General features: G+C 36.3%; 1 protein-coding gene across 4 annotated transcripts in view; it reads right to left on the bottom strand.

The window, feature by feature from the left end:
• OPA1 (OPA1 mitochondrial dynamin like GTPase) overlaps positions 1-17282 on the bottom strand; it is a 93806-nt gene extending 76524 nt beyond the window's left edge. For 2 of the 4 annotated variants that reach the window (XM_036850189.1, XM_036850192.1), the window contains exons 1-5: positions 17043-17282; positions 13122-13440; positions 12371-12467; positions 9201-9308; positions 7342-7409 (exon numbers count right to left, since the gene is read on the bottom strand). In XM_036850189.1, the coding sequence (XP_036706084.1) occupies positions 7342-7409; positions 9201-9308; positions 12371-12467; positions 13122-13440; positions 17043-17074 (624 nt within the window). In that variant the 5' untranslated portion in view covers positions 17075-17282. Of the gene's footprint in view, positions 1-7341; positions 7410-8095; positions 8150-9200; positions 9309-12370; positions 12468-13121; positions 13441-17042 lie in introns of all 4 variants that reach the window. The other 2 variants (XM_036850188.1, XM_036850190.1) reach the window with 2 other exon arrangements.
• Between the last annotated feature and the right edge of the window lie 233 nt (positions 17283-17515).

The following is a 17515-nucleotide window of genomic DNA, read 5'->3' as shown; positions in this document are numbered from 1 at the left end:
TTTATTTTGTATAGTACAATTATAAAGTTTCTTAAAATGAAATATTGGTTAACATCACATTCAAATTTTAATTAGTAGACTCACCTGGAGGCTTAATAACTTAGTTTATATCATCCAAAGATTTATATAAATAAAAAAGTTTACCAGAAAAGAAATAAATACAAATAGAAAAGCTGTATTACAGTAAAGCACTTTAAATTAAGGGAAATATTTGCAAACAATTAGGGGGATTTTTATTTTGTTTGATTCTTAGTTTTAATACATTAAGTTATACCAACATAATGAAACTGGTTGACTTACTATATAAATCAAAGGATGAAACTAGTTGATATTTCTTCATGAAAAGTAAGAGAACATCAAAGTGGCAAGTAACATAACTGAAATTTCAACATTTGTTTCCAAATTCAATAGTACAAAATATATTTATAAAAATCTGTGGTTATCTTTTAAATAAATACTTTTATGGTCATTGATAAATCTATCAAAGAAAGGCAATGCCAACTCACTACCCTCATCATTCCCATAATTTTTTATGTCCTTTTTTTTCATTTTTTTTATCACTGCCTTTCATCAAGCAGAAAGAAAAGTAATCCAACTCATTTTTATTCATTTAGTCATTTATCATAATCACTTCTTCTCCTCATCCAAGTGTTTAGACTTCTCAGAACAGTTCCCTTTTAAAGAAGGCTTCCCATGTTGGCTTACACATTAGTGTACCTGTGCTTTAATTAACATAACATCCAGTAGTATAAGTTATAAAATGCCAAAGCAGTGAGAAAATATTCCACATTTCTTAACTGTGCTGGTCTATCAGGCACAGGATTCTTGTTTATTCATAGCTTAAACACCCCTCCTTCATCCACTGCTTATATGTACATAAAAATTGTATGGTAAATATCTAATATCTATTACAAGAAAAACACCCTCTCTTTCTACTGACACCTCACTTTCCTTCCATGTCTGTTACTGAAGCACTTTTATGTGAAGGTAGTTGAAATTAACTGTTACCTCCTGAAAAAAGTAGGAAGAAAACAAGAATTAGACACAGAAAAAGCTATATACACTATACTAAAAAAGGTTGCCTTTATCCAATTTTAGGCATCAAATCTCACCCTAAGCACAGCTGGATTAGCTTTTAAAGCTAAGGCTTGTGGAATAAGGAAGGGAAAAATGTGTGTGCCTCCTGTGCAAGATGAGGCATTTGTTCATGCCTCCTTACATGAACAGAACACTTTTACTCAATAAATATTTTCCCAAGCTCAGACATTCTTCTCTCAAGAAATAGCACATAATTGTTTTTTAAATGATATATATTACATTAAAAATGTACTAATTGTGGTCTTTAACAATAGTTATTGTAAACAACCACAGATGAATACTCTCTATACATCTCCTGGTTACTGTCAATTTGACACTGCAGCTCTCATAGTCCCATATATCATGTACAGTGTTCTCGGGTTTTTAAAAAAGTATAATGTCAGACCAAGAAAATCAGTGATAACTCCAGAAACCAAAATATCAACTAAAAATGCTGCAAATACCTCTAGAAGTTGATAAGCTTGTTAGAAAATATTTTTTTAAATCTTGAAATTATGACTCATTCTTATGTGAATACATTTAAAATGCTATATTTTTGGGAATTCCCTGGCAGTCCAGTGGTTGGCACTTGGCGCTCTCACTGCTGGGGCCCTGAGTTCGATCCTTGGTTGGGGAACTAAGATCCCGCAACCTGGGAGGCATGGCCAAAAAAATAAAATAAAATAAAATAAAATAAAATAAAATAAAATAAAATATTGGGTTGGCCAAAAAGTTTGTTTGGGTTTTTCTGTAAGATATGGAAAAACCCAAACGAACTTTTTGGCCAACCCAATACTATATTTTTAACAGTATTCTAAAGGGTCCATACCTTGTTTGTTTTTATACCTAGCACACAGAATAAGGCCTGACACGTTCGATGTGTTATGGCCAGCATCTAGGATAGGGCTTGGCCCATGTCTGCTGCTTGAATGAATTAAATGATAACCTAATTTTACCTAAAAATGCATACAAAGTTTACAGCATAAAATCTAAATTGGGTTTACTAAAAATTGCCTATTCTGTAAATAAGCTACACATCAACCCTACAGTCCATTTTCCCACTTATCACAATTCCCAGAACAGATTCAACAGGAATTAAGAAAAGGGGAGGAAATTAATCAAATAATGTTAATATGCTAACTCATGGAATAATTCAAAGTGTTAGATGGTAATAATCATCATTGTTATTATCATCATATTAATATTTATTTAGTTTTATCATGTGCCAAGATCTTGTGCTAAAGGGCTTTACGAAATGCTCACAATAACCCTTGTCAGGTAGGGTTCCCTCTATTACTGAAAAGGAAACCAGAAATTCAGAGAAGCTAAGGAACTTATCCAAGGTCACACAGCTCAGAAAATAGGAAGGAGAGAGTCTGAATACAGGCAGTGTGACTCCAAAGTCTGCACCTGATACCTGTTAGCTCTACAGTCTCACTATTTTCAAAGTGCCTTTGATCCCTCACGTTCAACTTACATTTAAATGAGGAAAATGGTAAAACTACAATATTTTGGAGGGCAAATGTAAATTACTCTTTAGAGAAGGAGTTGACAAAGTACAGTGGGCTACCTGAGTAGTCCTAGAGACCATAGGGCTTGCAAACCTAAAATATTTACCATCTGGCCTCTAAGGAAAAGCTTGCCAACCCCTGCTTTATTAGTTTTAGAAGTAACTTGGGTCCAGAAAAGAACTTCATGAAAGTGAAGACTTCTTTCCCCTTCCATTTAAAAAATATTTCTATGGGGCTTCCCTGGTGGCGCAGTGGTTGAGAATCTGCCTGCCAACGCAGGGTACACGGGTTCGAGCCCTGGTCTGGGAAGATCCCACATGCCGCGGAGCAACTAAGCCCGTGCGCCACAACTACTGAGCCTGCGCGTCTGGAGCCTGTGCTCCGCAACAAGAGAGGCCGCGATAGTGAGAGGCCCGCGCACCGCGATGAAGAGTGGCCCCCGCTTGCCACAACTAGAGAAAGCCCTCGCACAGAAACTAAGACTCAACATAGCAATCAATCAATCAACAAATAAATCTTAAAGTGTAAAAAAAAAAAAAAAAAAATATTCCTAGGCACTAAACTACTTTTCAAAGTTTGAATAGTTCTATTTCATTAGCTAAAAAGATCTATTTTTCTCCCTCCCAGTAATATATAATTCAGCTCAAGATATTTACAGCCAACTAAAATATGTTTATTATTGGATATCAGAAAGAAGTATGTCTTTCTACTTGAATTGTTTAATTTGCTCCAATTGAGAAATATCGTATCCTATTTTACTATTTGGACAATTTCTAAAAATAATAATTTTAAGAGATGAACAAATCAGTCTATTACCAATAGTTTTTAGCGATATTACAATTTCTACCAAATCCCCTTTGTTCTAAATTATTGCCTAAAAACAATGTTATGTACACAGTATATATTAAATGTTTTTTAAATGACATAAAAATGCAATATGCTTATTATTAAGGAATAAAACAAGTATCTAACCAAATATAGTTGCCAATTGTTAGTTGCTCAGGAAACCTAAGTTTCCTGAATCTGCGGCTACTTCATGGTGCTGGTTGTGAGAATTTCATTTTGCCACAGTTTACATTATTTGTTGCATGAGGAATCCCAGAAATGTAAGTCCTACTTAAGCAACACTGCTTTGTTACAACTCAGAATTCCGAGTATAAGTGCTACCTTCACATTCTTGCTCTCCTCAACAGTTGTCAAATATTGAAGGCCAGGAGAAATTCAAAGGTAATCAGAGCAAAAAGACACATTACATAAAATCTTTGGGCCCACTCTTGTTAGCATTAATCAAATTTGCTTACTTTAAATTAGACTTTTACTGAGTTAAATCAACGGACAAATTGTGTTAAGAGTTCAGCATTATCCTAGGTGCTCTGAGAACAGAGATTTTGTGATAGAAATAGCCTATTAAACAGTAAGAATGAAAGCCAAAGTAAATACTGTTTCATCTGTCAAATGTTTTAAATTGTTAAGAGAATAATTATTGGGACTAAAATGGTTATGGAAGGCTTCACAAAGGTGACAACTGAACTGGGCTTTCAGGATGAGTGGAAATTAGGCAGAGAAAAGGGAAGAGAGATATTTCAGAGGGTAGGTATAAAATAAGTAAAGCCACACAAATAAGAATTACAGTAACGTGGAAAGGAAGAGCATTACTATTTAATGATTATTTTTAAAGAGTAACAATACTTTTTATGATTTGGACTTCAAATATTTTCTATAAATTATAAATGGGCTTGTAACCTTCAGAATGACCATATTCCTTACTTCTATGAGAAGTTTATGAGAAATCAGAAACATGATAGAACAAAAGCACAGATAATGTCTCATTTAGCAAATTAATTTTCATTAGAACACAACAATGCTACTGAATCTAAAAAAAGGAGATACACTAAGTGGTCCTGTCAACCTATATATACTATGACCGATATACAGAAATCTACTGACTTACAAACCAGGTGAGTCCATTAATTCACTAAAAAAGGCTTGCCACTCCAATTCCGAATTTGTCTTCAGGTAGTTCTAAAGGTCTCCAGGTCTCAAGAATATTATTCAGGTCACACTAAGGGCTCTTTCTAATATTTTTCTATAGTGAACACAAGTTTAAAAATTTTTGATTAACTAAAAGCATTTTACTAAAATGTGGTTTTAGTATTTTTCCCTTTTTTATTTATCAAAAATACGTACAAGAACTTTTGATAAACATAACTACTGTCCACAAACTGAACAGATATAAATCCAGGCAAAATCAAAGAAACTTGATGTTTAGTTAGCCTGTGTAGCATTATGTGGGAATACATGCTTTTTGACTTCTTGAAGACCTCAATCACAACTTTCCAGAACACCTAAAAGTCTAGTGACCCCAGACTGCGAACCGCAGGTAATCTGTCTATTGTGTGGTTCATTCTGCCTGACTCAAGTCAATCTGGCATCTGTGTTCCTGCAACTCCCTGTCACTTTCACTTCAGTTGACTTAGAAAGGTTCCTAATTGTCCCTCTACTTGCCAGCACTTTTCCAGATGTGTTCTCTTATTAGAAAGAACAAGTTTTTCTTTTTACTTCTAGTCGAAATGTTTTTAATTTATTACCACATAAAAAAAAATCTGATTCACATTTACTTTTACACTTCTAATAGAAGTCTAGCCAGAAACTTTGGTATAAACCCAACAATCATTAAGCTAAGGCATGAGCACCATTTTAAATCTTGGGGCTCTCAGACACCAGACTGAACCAATCAAAAAGGTATCACCTGAACTCTGGATGCCATCCTACCACCTCTGATTATTGCCCAAATTTTCAAATTTGATGCTTTAGAATAATTTCAAAAAGGCTTCTGCTAAGGTCTCCCTTTCCATGCTTACATTCAACCATCAATTTACAGACAAGTCTCTTACAGTCAGTTTATCTGCGTCTTGTCTGAGTAGTTCATTATTTTCAAATATCACAGGTAACAGTCAAGCCTTGAAAACATAATGCTGCATATTAATAAAATTTAAAACCACTAGTTGAGGTTGAAAATACTTTTTCTGTATAGTAAACATTTATACTAGCATTTAATACTATCTGATTTAACCTATAATGAAAACGGCTTAATTTATAACAAATAGTTGTAAATAATTGGTGCGTTTTTAATGGGCAAGATAATCACCATAAATTATGGAAAAGTTAAGAAGAAATAGTCTACAACAGCACTTGTCTTCAAGCAAAGTAAATTATAAAATAAAGCAATAAATTTGCTCTCATGTCTACTGTATAAAATAAAATCTGTAAATATAAATAAATTCCCAGAGATCAGTTCTCTTGTTTCTTCTATACTGCAGAGCTCTTGATCATTTATCAGTTACTACTCATTTATCACCTTAACAGGATTTTAAGGGAATTATCTGTCAGGTCCTAAACAGGATTCTCATTTACCAAAACAATCCTAGGCCATATCAGAAAAGAACAGAGATGCAAGCCTCCCCTAACCAATCTAGGCAACAAGATATCCTGTCGCTCAAAAACCATACTACCATAGTTGTAACAGGGGTTCCTTCTCCCCAGTTAGATTAGCTTTTCTCTGCACATTAAGTCTATCTGCATTAAGGGCCAAGGCCTTGGCTCAAAATAAGCTGTGCATCATAGGCTAATTTCTATTCAAATTTTTCTTCCCAGTAGCATGTATAGTCAAGGGTATCTCTTGGTTAAAATAATGCCAGTGGAAAAGGTATCAAAAATGATCAAGTTAAAAGGCAAACACACACACACATATATACACACATTTTGAAAAATGTTTTCTCCAAAAGATCAAGTTAAAAGACAAAAGAAAAAAAATCTTTTGAAATATAATTAAAACTTGGAATATCATGTAAAAAGCTCAAAGTTGAAGGACAGGAAACAAGATGGAAATCTACACATAGGAATTACTTTCTTCCTGCTTCCCCAAAACCATAATAACCTTCATCATTTAATTTTTAAATGTTCATGGAGTATTTTTTCCAGATATTTATTTATCTAGGTTATTATTAAAAAAAAAAAAAACTTCCAAGGAATCAGTTATCTTACTAATTTCAAAAGATGAAAAAAGTGAAGAGTAAGACAATATCATGTTAACATATGAATATAAATACACAACAATGCATGTTATTCTACATCAGCAATTCTCCTAAAAGTTTCATATGGGTTTTAATGCATGAATTGAAATTAACATATCCTAAATAACCCCATACGTAATTCTGTTGACTATCAATGTAACAGAAGTCTATTTATCCCTTAGTAACAAACTTGCTACTCCCTTAATATTTCCCCTAACTGTATATCATGAAACATTAGTCCCTAAAAGGTATTCATGGAAAAAGGGTTTTGTTGCTAAATAAATCTGGAAAACCCTGCACACTTTGACTTCTCTTAGAGATTCACAATGCACATGCATATATTAAGGTCTGAGAAATCCTAGGGAAAAGAAAAGAAGCCTGTTTGTTTTATTTATACCAGCTTTCCCCCGCACATATTTAACAACAAAACCCTTTGCTGGGGACAACCCTGGAAACTAATATTTCACAGACATATTTGAGGGAAACTAGCTTCTCCAATTATATTTCCAGAACTGCTGAATAATACCTTGCATGTTGTACCAAGAATAACAACCATACCTCCACTGGATGCTTTTATGTTTGCTTCTCGGATGTTACCATTTTCAGATCTTCCAGGGTAGGTAAAAACTTTTAAAAATCTTTCAAGACTATCTATGTGAAGAATGCTCCTTTATACGTACCTTTCTATAACGCTTGTCACTTTCAGACCCGGGATCTGTCGCTCTAAATGCTGTTTCTCCAGGTGAACCTTAAAGATAAATATGCAGTCCTTTAAATTCTCCAGTGAAGTCAACAGCCTAAACTAAATTCCAAATTATGTTTAGTCGGTTGAAAGATAAAAGGATTTTTAGAGCAAAAATCACTTTTTGGAAAGCTATTCTTATTTTAAGGAATGCAGTGGTAACCTAAGAAAAAAATTTTCAAAACCATTATAGGACATGTTTAACTGATTTTTTAAAATATCACTGAAAATTACAATAAAAAATAAGGTAATCTTTGATAAGGATTATTTTACATGAGAATACTTACAGTTCAGCCATACACTACTGCCATTACAGACCATATACAGTAAAAAAATTAAATTAAAAATGTCAACTGTGACAGGACAGATGAGACAAACTAAAATGACTTTTGTTTCAATTATCAGAAACAATAAGATCAGGTTCAAGAAAATATTTTGGTTAAGCAAACTTTCTTTTTAATAGCTTTAATCTTATAATATAGACACACATATTTAGAAATTTTAGTTTTACCACAAAAAAATTATTTTATTATTTCCACCTAAAGGATAATGAATTTGCCCAATATAATTCTGACATTTTAAAATTCAGCATAAGCAATATTATAAATTTGGTCTGCAATTTTATTTGCAGCTAGTTTATTAGATGCATTTAAAAGGCATGTTAAGATCAGCAAAAATATCTGTTTACACACCTAACAAGAGAAGTAGGTCAGAAGCTTCTATGACTTCACTAACCAATTTGTGACCTGTGAAAAATCAGCAAAGGGGGAAATAGAAATGTAAAATTTAACAATGAGCAAACAAAGATGTCTGAGACCTCAGATTTATATCATGATAGGGCAGAATTGGGCAAATACACCAGAACTAACCTTAGTAAATTCTACTCATTATGGTCCGTTATAATTAAATTTGTTTTAAAATCACCAAATCAGCTCTAAGCAATTATGGACAGCAAACACATAGGAAGTATCATCTGCTTGTCAAGAACAAGTGATTTATTTTTCCCTCACTGACTAAAGCCAAGCATGTTTAAGTTCTTGCAAATTTTCATTTTGTTGGGCTAAACAAAAATTAAAACCACGGGGACTTCCCTGGTGGTCCAGTGGTTAAGACCCCGTGCTTCCACTGCAGGGGGCACAAGTTCGATCCCTGGTCAGGGAACTAAGATCCCGTGTGCCACATGGCGCAGCCAAAAAATAAAAATAAATTAAAAAAATAGTAAAACCACAGAGCAACAAAACTTCGTGTTTATCTTTTTATCAAAAACCTGGCTTTTATTTGTACTAAATATTTTCATTTAAAAGATGGAAATAGGGACTTCCCTGGTGGTGCAGTGGCTGAGAATCCGCCTACCAATGCAGGGGACACAGGTTCAAGCCCTGATCCAGGAAGATCCCACATGCCACGGAGCAACTAAGCCTGTGAGCCACAACTACCGAGCCTACGCTCTAGAGCCCGCGAGCTACAACTACTGAGCCCACGTGCCACAACTACTGAGCCCGCGTGCCTAGAGCCCGTGCTCCGCAACAGAAGAAGCCACCACAATGAAAAGCCCGCCTGCTGCAAGGAAGAGTAGCCCCCGCTCGCCACAACTAGAGGAAGCCCGCGTGCAGCAATGAAGACCCAATGCAGCCGAAAATAAATAAACAAAATAAATAAATTTATTTTAAAAAATGTTAATTTAAAATAATAAATAAATAAATAAAAGATGGAAATAAACAAATGAATACATTTTAAGTATTTTTCCTCTGTGTTTCCCGACATTTTAAACGAGATCAAACACACGTCCTTCCTTACCTGTGGTGAAAAAGTCCTTCAATAAGCTGAGGCTTTCAACAATCTTGTCAAAGTCAGGTGCCAATTTTGCAAGGTCCTCTGAATCAGGAAGGGCTTTTCTAATTTTCTCTGGAGAAGAGAAAAGAAATAGTCTCAAAATAAGAATTTGACTATTGAAACATTCATACAATTTAAATAATCATATATAAACTTAAATTTAAATATTTTTTCCATTTTTCTCCCTATTCCAACTACAACTGCTACATATATCTGAAACAATGTGCTATTCTGATGATCTTCTACAAGCCATGAAAATTTTTAAAAAAGACTCACCAAACATACGGTTTAGAGGGTTAACTTTGATTTATAAGTTAAATGCCTTGAGACAGAAGCACTGTATAAATGTTAACACTGGATTGGAATCAGAAGTATTTTTTGGGAGGAAGTCACAGCAGAAAGGCAATGAATCAAAGAAAAAAGAAAAAATATCTTTTGTAGCACCTGACCTGAATTCAAAAAAAAGTGATGAAATCCCAGTTCAAGTTTAAGAACAGAATTCCATTACTTTTCTCTCTCCTTTTGTATTCCCTAGGAAGACTTACACTTGTTACCACTTCAAAAAAACTGTCTCTGAACCCAAGACAAGTCATTACTTTAATTGTTTTTTTTTTTTTAATGCTATTCTTGTCTGCTTACATTCTTTTTATTTATGTATGTATGTATGTATGGCTGTGTTGGGTCTTCGTTTCTGTGCGAGGGCTTTCTCTAGTTGTGGCAAGTGGGGGCCACTCTTCATCGCGGTGCGCGGGCCTCTCACTATCGCGGCCTCTCGTTGCCGAGCACAGGCTCCAGACGCGCAGGCTCAGTAATTGTGGCTCACGGGCCGAGTTGCTCCGCGGCATGTGGGATCCTCCCAGACCAGGGCTCGAACCCGCGTCCCCTGCATTGGCAGGCAGATTCTCAACCACTGCGCCACCAGGGAAGCCCGCCATTACTTTATTATTGCTAGCTTTATTTACAAAGTGATCAAGTATTTATTTTTGTTTACAAATACTCAACAATTTTGTCAAAGTTTGGTACAACTTTACAGTGTCTTCTGAATTAGGAAGGGCTTTTCTAATTTTCTCTGGAGAAGATAAAACACAAAGTTTCTCAAAATAAGAATATGTATTAGGTCTTATTCTAAGTGCTATAAAAGCATTAACTTGTTTAATCTTCATGTCAATGCTACAAAACAGTTCTCATCAACCCCATTTTACAGACAAGGAATGAGGCACAGAGGTTAAGTAACAGGACCTGCACATACAGCAAAGTGGGGGAGTCAGTTTTAAGCCTAAACAGTCTAGCTTCAGAACCCAGGCTTGCAGTCACTACAGCGTGGGACTAGTGAATGCATAACATTAAAAGCTCTTCTCATAAACGTTAGAAAAATAATTTGAAGGAGTGCTTTTCCTGTAAATATCTTTGTCAATGTAACAATTTTATCTTTAAGACAGTGCTGTGAATAGTGCATGCAGAGATTAAATCCACCCCCGTATACACCTAAGCTAAAGTCTAAAAAATGTCTACACAAAGTCTTAAAAAAGAGACCTGAGGAAAATAATTTCATCAGAAAAAATCTTTTTCTAAAGATCACCATGAGTTACTGGCAATCATAACTATCAAATATACTTTTTTTCTCATCTATTATTTGAAAAAGGGAACAATGAAAGACTAACAGGAGAAATTACTCTGGACACTAGCAGGCTTTTAAGGAACCTGGTTACAAAAAGTAGAGGTAACCAAGGTACTCAATCAAAGGGAGCTAGTTAGGTGAAGTACAGTGCATCTGTTCTGGGTAACATCATACAACATTGAAAATGATATTCAAGAAGGCTGCTCAGTAGAGTAGAAAATGCTGACAAATGTGTTAGGTAGCAAAAGACAAGATAGCAAAGTGTATGTTCACTATGACTATATAATTCTTAAAAAGGAAAGTAAAATATTAACCACATACACAAAATAGGTACAATTAAAAGAAACTGATCCCTAAGGATCGTGGCAGCTGTGTTAAACTGATGAACTAGTGGATAATTTTTTTTCTTACCTATTTTTTTTCTGCTATTCTATTACTTTTATCATTAAAATAAAACTGCTACAACAGGCCATCATCAAAAAATCTACAAACATGGTGGTGTGATGAATTGGGAGATTGGGATTGACATATATACACTAATGCGTATAAAATGGATAACTAATAAGAACCTGCTATATAAAAAAAAAAAAATCTACAAACAATAAATGCTGGAGGGGGTGTGGAGAAAAGGGAACCCTCTTGCACTGTTGGTGGGAATGTAAATTGATACAGCCACTATGGAGAACAGTATAGAGGTTCCTTAAAAAACTAAAAATAGAATTACCATATGACCCAGCAATCCCACTACTGGACATATACCCTGAGAAAACCATAATTCAAAAAGAGTCATGTACCACAATGTTCATTGCAGCTCTATTTACAATAGCCAGGACATGGAAGCAACCTAAGTGTCCATCGACAGATGAATGGATAAAGAAGATGTGGCACATATATACAATGGAATATTACTCAGCCATAAAAAGAAATGAAACTAGTTATTTGTAGTGAGGTGGATGGACCTAGAGTCTGTCATACAGAGTGAAGTAAGTCAGAAAGAGAAAAACAAATACTGTATGCTAATACATATATATGGAATCTAAAAAAAAAAAAAAAAGCTTCTAATGAACCTAGGGGCAGGACAGGAATAAAGACGCAGATGTAGAGAATGGACTTGAGGACACAGGGAGGGGGAAGGGTAAGCTGGGACGAAGTGAGAGAGTAGTACTAACATATATACACTACCAAATGTAAAATAGATAGCTAGTGGGAAGCAGCTGCATAGCACAGGGAGATCAGCTCGCTGCTTTGTGATCACCTGGAGGGGTGGGATAGGGAGAGTGGGAGGGAGACTTAAAAGGGAGGAGATATGGGGATATATGTATACGTACACAGGATTCACTTTGTTATACAGCAGAAACTAACACACCATTGTAAAGCAATTATACTCCAATAAAGATGTCAAAAAAATAAAACAACTGCTACAACCTTAAACTTAGAGTTAAGGAGCTATCTCAGTACAACTATTTCTCTTTCCTAAAGATACAACCAAGAAAAGTATTTTAATGTTGATACAAACCCAAATCGATATACTCATCAATCTCCCATACAATGTCGGGCACAATCCATTTATAGTCACTAAGGTCAGGTATCATATCTTTCCACTGATCAAAAGTCTAAAAGATAAGAAAGTATGCCAATCAAATGATCTGAATGCCATATAAAAGATTAAAAAAACTATTTATTTTGTTAAAACATGCTAAGCTACTAAGAGCAATGTATTATGTTCAAAATTTTTAGAAACAAAGTGGCCTCTGCTCTTCTAAAAATAAATTAGCAGACAAGCATATAAAACATGTAAATGTTCCTTTACGAAATACAGAAAATGGAAAAATTCAAAATGTACTCCTATTTCAAATGGGTTTCATGATTTGGCTTTAAACAACACTGAGGAATACAAGGAAGACAGACCAGGGATCAGGATACCCCACCTTCGGTCCCAGAGCTGCTACGAAGTAGTTGCATGAGCATGCCACTTACTTCCCTGCCTGTGCTACTAAATGGCAAAGCTGAAAATCAAACCTAAGTGTTCTTACTCCCAGACCAGTGCTCCTTCCACTAGGCCATTTTCATCTCTTATAATAACTAAGATTCAGAGAGCGTTTTCCTATTAGCACCATTAAAACAATTTATCACATAATAGAGGCACACAATAAATGTTTAAACATCTAATTACATTCTACTGCACTAAAGAAAAATGACATATGCTAAGAAACCTTAAAACAATCATGCTGGAATAATTGGAAAAGCAGTAGGAAAGTTAAACTCACCTTTTTGGCGGTATAGCCACCCCCAACAGCAGATCCGAGTATGAGATACCGAAGTTTTAAGAGTCTTGCAGCTAATCTCGCTGGCCAAAAATTTCTGCGGGGCTGGTAACCATATTTAATTGGAGAAAGTTTCAGTTTACGTAAAGGAAGGTTAGTTAGAGAGGAGAACTGCTGAAATGAGGTCCTGAAGTGGGGTCTTTGAAGCTTTAAGATAGGATGATGCGAATAATAAATACTTCGTGAAACCAGATGCAGTTTTTGTAGTGGTAAGCTTCCTTTTGTTCCAGAGCTGTGTTTCACTAAGGACTGGCAGACCTCACTGAAAGAAAAATAGGTGTGGGAGAAAGATCAGATGGGGAAACAGTGCAAAGGAAACGATATAAAAGAGCAATATGCAAAAGTGAAAACACACAGGCACACATGACCAATCACACTGTGCCTTACGATAGCCCACAGTTACTAACCATTTACTGTGTGCCAGGCACTCCTGCAGCAGGAACTAACTCATTTGATCCTGCTGATAATCCTATGATAAAAGTACTAGTATCGTCCCCATTTTACCAACGAGGAAAAGGCGGACAGACATAAGTAAGTTGCTGAAGTCTCCACTGACATAAGGAGTAAAGGAGGGATTCAAACCTAGGCAGTGGGACTCCAGAGCCTGTCCCCTAATTTACTATTTACTATATGTGGGCTATGATCCTGGTCCAAGAAATCAAAACTGAAAACAAAAAAGGTAGAGACTTATTTTATTAACTACTGACAGCTATTTGCTGTCAGTAAAGTTGAAAACAAAATATCTTTGTATAGTGACATATCCGAACTAAACTCATCACGGTAATCATTTTGAAATGGTACAGAAATACCAAATCACCATGTTGTGTAATAGGAACTAACACAGTGTTGTAGGTCAATTATACTTCACAAACAAACAAACAAACAAACACACATAGAAAAAAGATCAGATTTGTGGTTACCAGAGGAAGGGGGTGGCAGAAGGGGGAATTGAATGAAGGCAGTCAAAAGGTACAAATTTAGAGTTCTACGAGAAATAAATACTAAGACTGTAATGTACAACATGATAAATACAATTAACAGGCTGTATGTTATATATGAAAGTTGTTAAGACAGTAAATCCTAAGAATTCTCATCATAAAAAATATTTTTTTCTATTTCTTTAATTTTGTATCTATATGAGACGATGGCTGTTCACTAAACTTACTGTGGTCATCATTTCATGATGCATATAAGTCAAATCACTATGCTGTACGCCTTAAACCTATACAGTGCTGTATGTCAATTATACCTCAATAAAGCTGTTAAAAAAAGATGTACTGTAATAGCAAAAAATGTTACCACTTAAATATCTAACATTAAGAACATAAATTTATAAACTATGGTACATAAACAAAAGAGAATACTGTGTATAGCCATTAAAGTGATAAATACGAAGACCATGTAGATGTACGAAAAGATTTCATGTAATGTTAGGCTAAAATGGTGGCATGAAAATAAATGTGAATTATGGATGCACCTATACAAAAAAAGCGTGTAAACTTTTACTTTTAAGCACAAAAGTTCCAGTAGCTTATAACATCTATTCTTTGCCCTCTCATCTATGTTTCACAATCCTGAGACGGTCCAGGAATTTAAGGAAAAATTATTAACACCTCATGTACCTGGCTCCCCAGAAAAAGAAAGAAAGAAAGGGGGGGGGAACACCCCAAAGAGAAAAAAATCTAAATGCACATGTTACTATCTGAGCTCTTTCCTCCTGTCCTTCCTGGCAGAGAATGAAAGTCTCCTACCAACAAACATACGCCTGATTATCTTATTCAACACACAGTCATAGTGCTTACTATGGGCCAGGCCCCATACTAAAGAATAAATTTGTAATTCATTTAATTACACGGGAGTAGAAATATCTTAAGGAGGAATCAAGGAACATTGAAATAATGTTGTGACGAAGGACAGTGAGGGGAAAGGGGTATCTAACTGCCAGGCATTATGTCAAATGTTTACACAAATGCTACTGTTAACTCTCAAAAAAACCCAGTAAGGTAAGTATCCTTATTTTACCAACTTGCTTTTTTTAACTGTGTCTTGCCTAAGGTAGAATGACTAGTGAATGGTGGAAAAGGAATTTGAATATATACTTCTATATTAGGCCAAACTAAAAATCAAATGTGATGCAAAACAAGGCTCCCCGACTCCAACCCCAGAAATCATCTATTCACACTCATCCATCATCTGCTTTTAACCTATGTACTGTTTCCTAGCATGTTATTATTTTTTCAACAATTTTATGCAAATATTTATTGCACCTAAATAAATGTTGGTCATTGGTTTTCTGACATGTCTATGAGCACATATTTAGATATATATGTCAAAGAATGTTTATTTATTAAAGAGTAAGAACTTAAATGTACTCCTTCATAACATGCATAGGAGCTACATCAAAAGACAAACTCCAGAACTTGGGGCATCTGACCGTCCGCATTTCTACTTCTGCAGGCAGCTAAACTGTGCTATCAACATAAGACATTTTAAGCCATGACTACAGAGTCAATAGTAACTTTAGAAACAATTTAGCCGACAGCATCCAATTGAATAAACAATTATCAGTTGATAATTAGTCGATTGGAAACTCAATTTTTAAAGTTTTTCCTACATATCTTAATTGCTCCAACAAAGTACGCTATTTTCTGCAAAGTCTTTTCTTATTTAAAGAAAATTAGATATATTTCCCCAGTAAATACTGAGTAGAAATAAAAAGGTTGTAAATAACTTAGTTCAGTACCAAGGGCTGGGGATTTACTCAGAAATTAAAATTCCATGACATTAGAAGTAACTTATTCAATTATTCTAATGGACTGAAACTTCAACTATTGTATGCCATTCAGTTCTAAATTTAGACTCAAATTAACCTTCATAAAACAAATGGATCCCATCACTTATAAACACTATAAATTACACCACTTAAAACATTCCGAAAAAAATTCAAGACAGGTGTTTAGAGACTGAGTTAATTCAGGAACACCAAGTTTTTCCAACCTTGCTTGATGTATGTTACTTCTCATCAAATGCCTGCAACAATGAGTTAAACCTGAAGATATCTAAGGATACTAGAACACAGCTACGTGTAAAGATTAAAGTCAAATTTAATTTCATTAAAATGCACATAGTAACCCATAGAAATGTAAATACTTCTATGATTTTCGGTTTAGGATTAACACAGACCAGGGCAACAGTAACACAGTGATTAGAAAGGTGGTGCTACATTCACCACCTCACATCCAAAAAGCAAGTCTCCCTTCTTAAACACTGAAAAAAGCTGCTATTAAGAGAATATCTCTAATCACCATCTCTGATCACCATCTCTGACACTACGTGTATGCGTCACCGCTCCAGATCTGACTCCAAATCATGTTCACTCAGCGTACTAAGGAAAGAGGCAGAGTCCCCTTCACCCCGAGAGAAGAGCTCAGGTACCTGCAAAAGCAATGTAAGCTGGCGTGCAGGTAGAAGAAAAAGACAGTGAGAATTAAGAGACGCGGCAAGGGTGACACATGGTTAGAGTCATAGAGCCCGGACAGAAGAAGCCACCAGAGACAGAGATAACAGCCAGGATAGAAGGGTGAAAGGGGCAGGCACAAAAGGACATAGAAAAGGCCAAGACTGAAAAGCGCCCAGAATCTTCCGAGGGGCATAGGAACACGGACAGGAGCCAGTACGGCGGCCAGCACGTAGGTAAGCCTAGTCAGGGCTCTTGTCACTCCGGGTCCTCAAAAATATCCCGGACTCCTCCAACTGCTGTCTGCTTGGCCTGAGAGTTACTGCACATTCTGGATGTAGTGATGGGACAACCTCGTTTTCTGGAGGCCCCAGAAATAACGGGGCCAGGTCGGAGCCCGCACTTACCAGGCCACGGCAGCCCGGCGTAGTCGCCACATCCCGCCGGCGAGGAGGTCACACAGGCGCCGAGGCGGCCAGGGGGGAGCTCCGGTGTCAGCCCCAGTCCGGCTCCTACTCCAGGAATGACCCAAGAAGAGGCCCTCGGCAACAAGGGCACAGAGCACCCACTGCGGACCTCCCAATGGCGAATGGACTTCCGTGAGAGCCTGCTCGGCACCCGTACTCGGTCCGTCCGGCAAACCTCCACCCCCCGCCCCTTCCTAGGAGGGCAGCACAAACGGTCCGGGGGAGGACTCACGCATGCGCTCAAAGCCTCTGTAGAAACCACAGTATTTTCCCCTCCCCTCCCCTCTCCCCACCCCGCCCCGCCCCGCCCCGCCCCTCCCTTTTTGTTTCCAGAGTGGAATGGTGAACTCGTGCCTCTCTGGTTAAAGACTTGGGGAGGGGAGGGGTCGAGGTGTGGGGCCAGGGGCTGAAGG

Source organism: Balaenoptera musculus, chromosome 4, assembly GCF_009873245.2.
Source record: "Balaenoptera musculus isolate JJ_BM4_2016_0621 chromosome 4, mBalMus1.pri.v3, whole genome shotgun sequence".
NCBI classification, from domain to species: domain Eukaryota; kingdom Metazoa; phylum Chordata; class Mammalia; order Artiodactyla; family Balaenopteridae; genus Balaenoptera; species Balaenoptera musculus.
The sequence above is the reverse complement of the archived record's forward strand: the minus strand, read 5'-3'. Positions and strand labels throughout refer to the sequence as shown.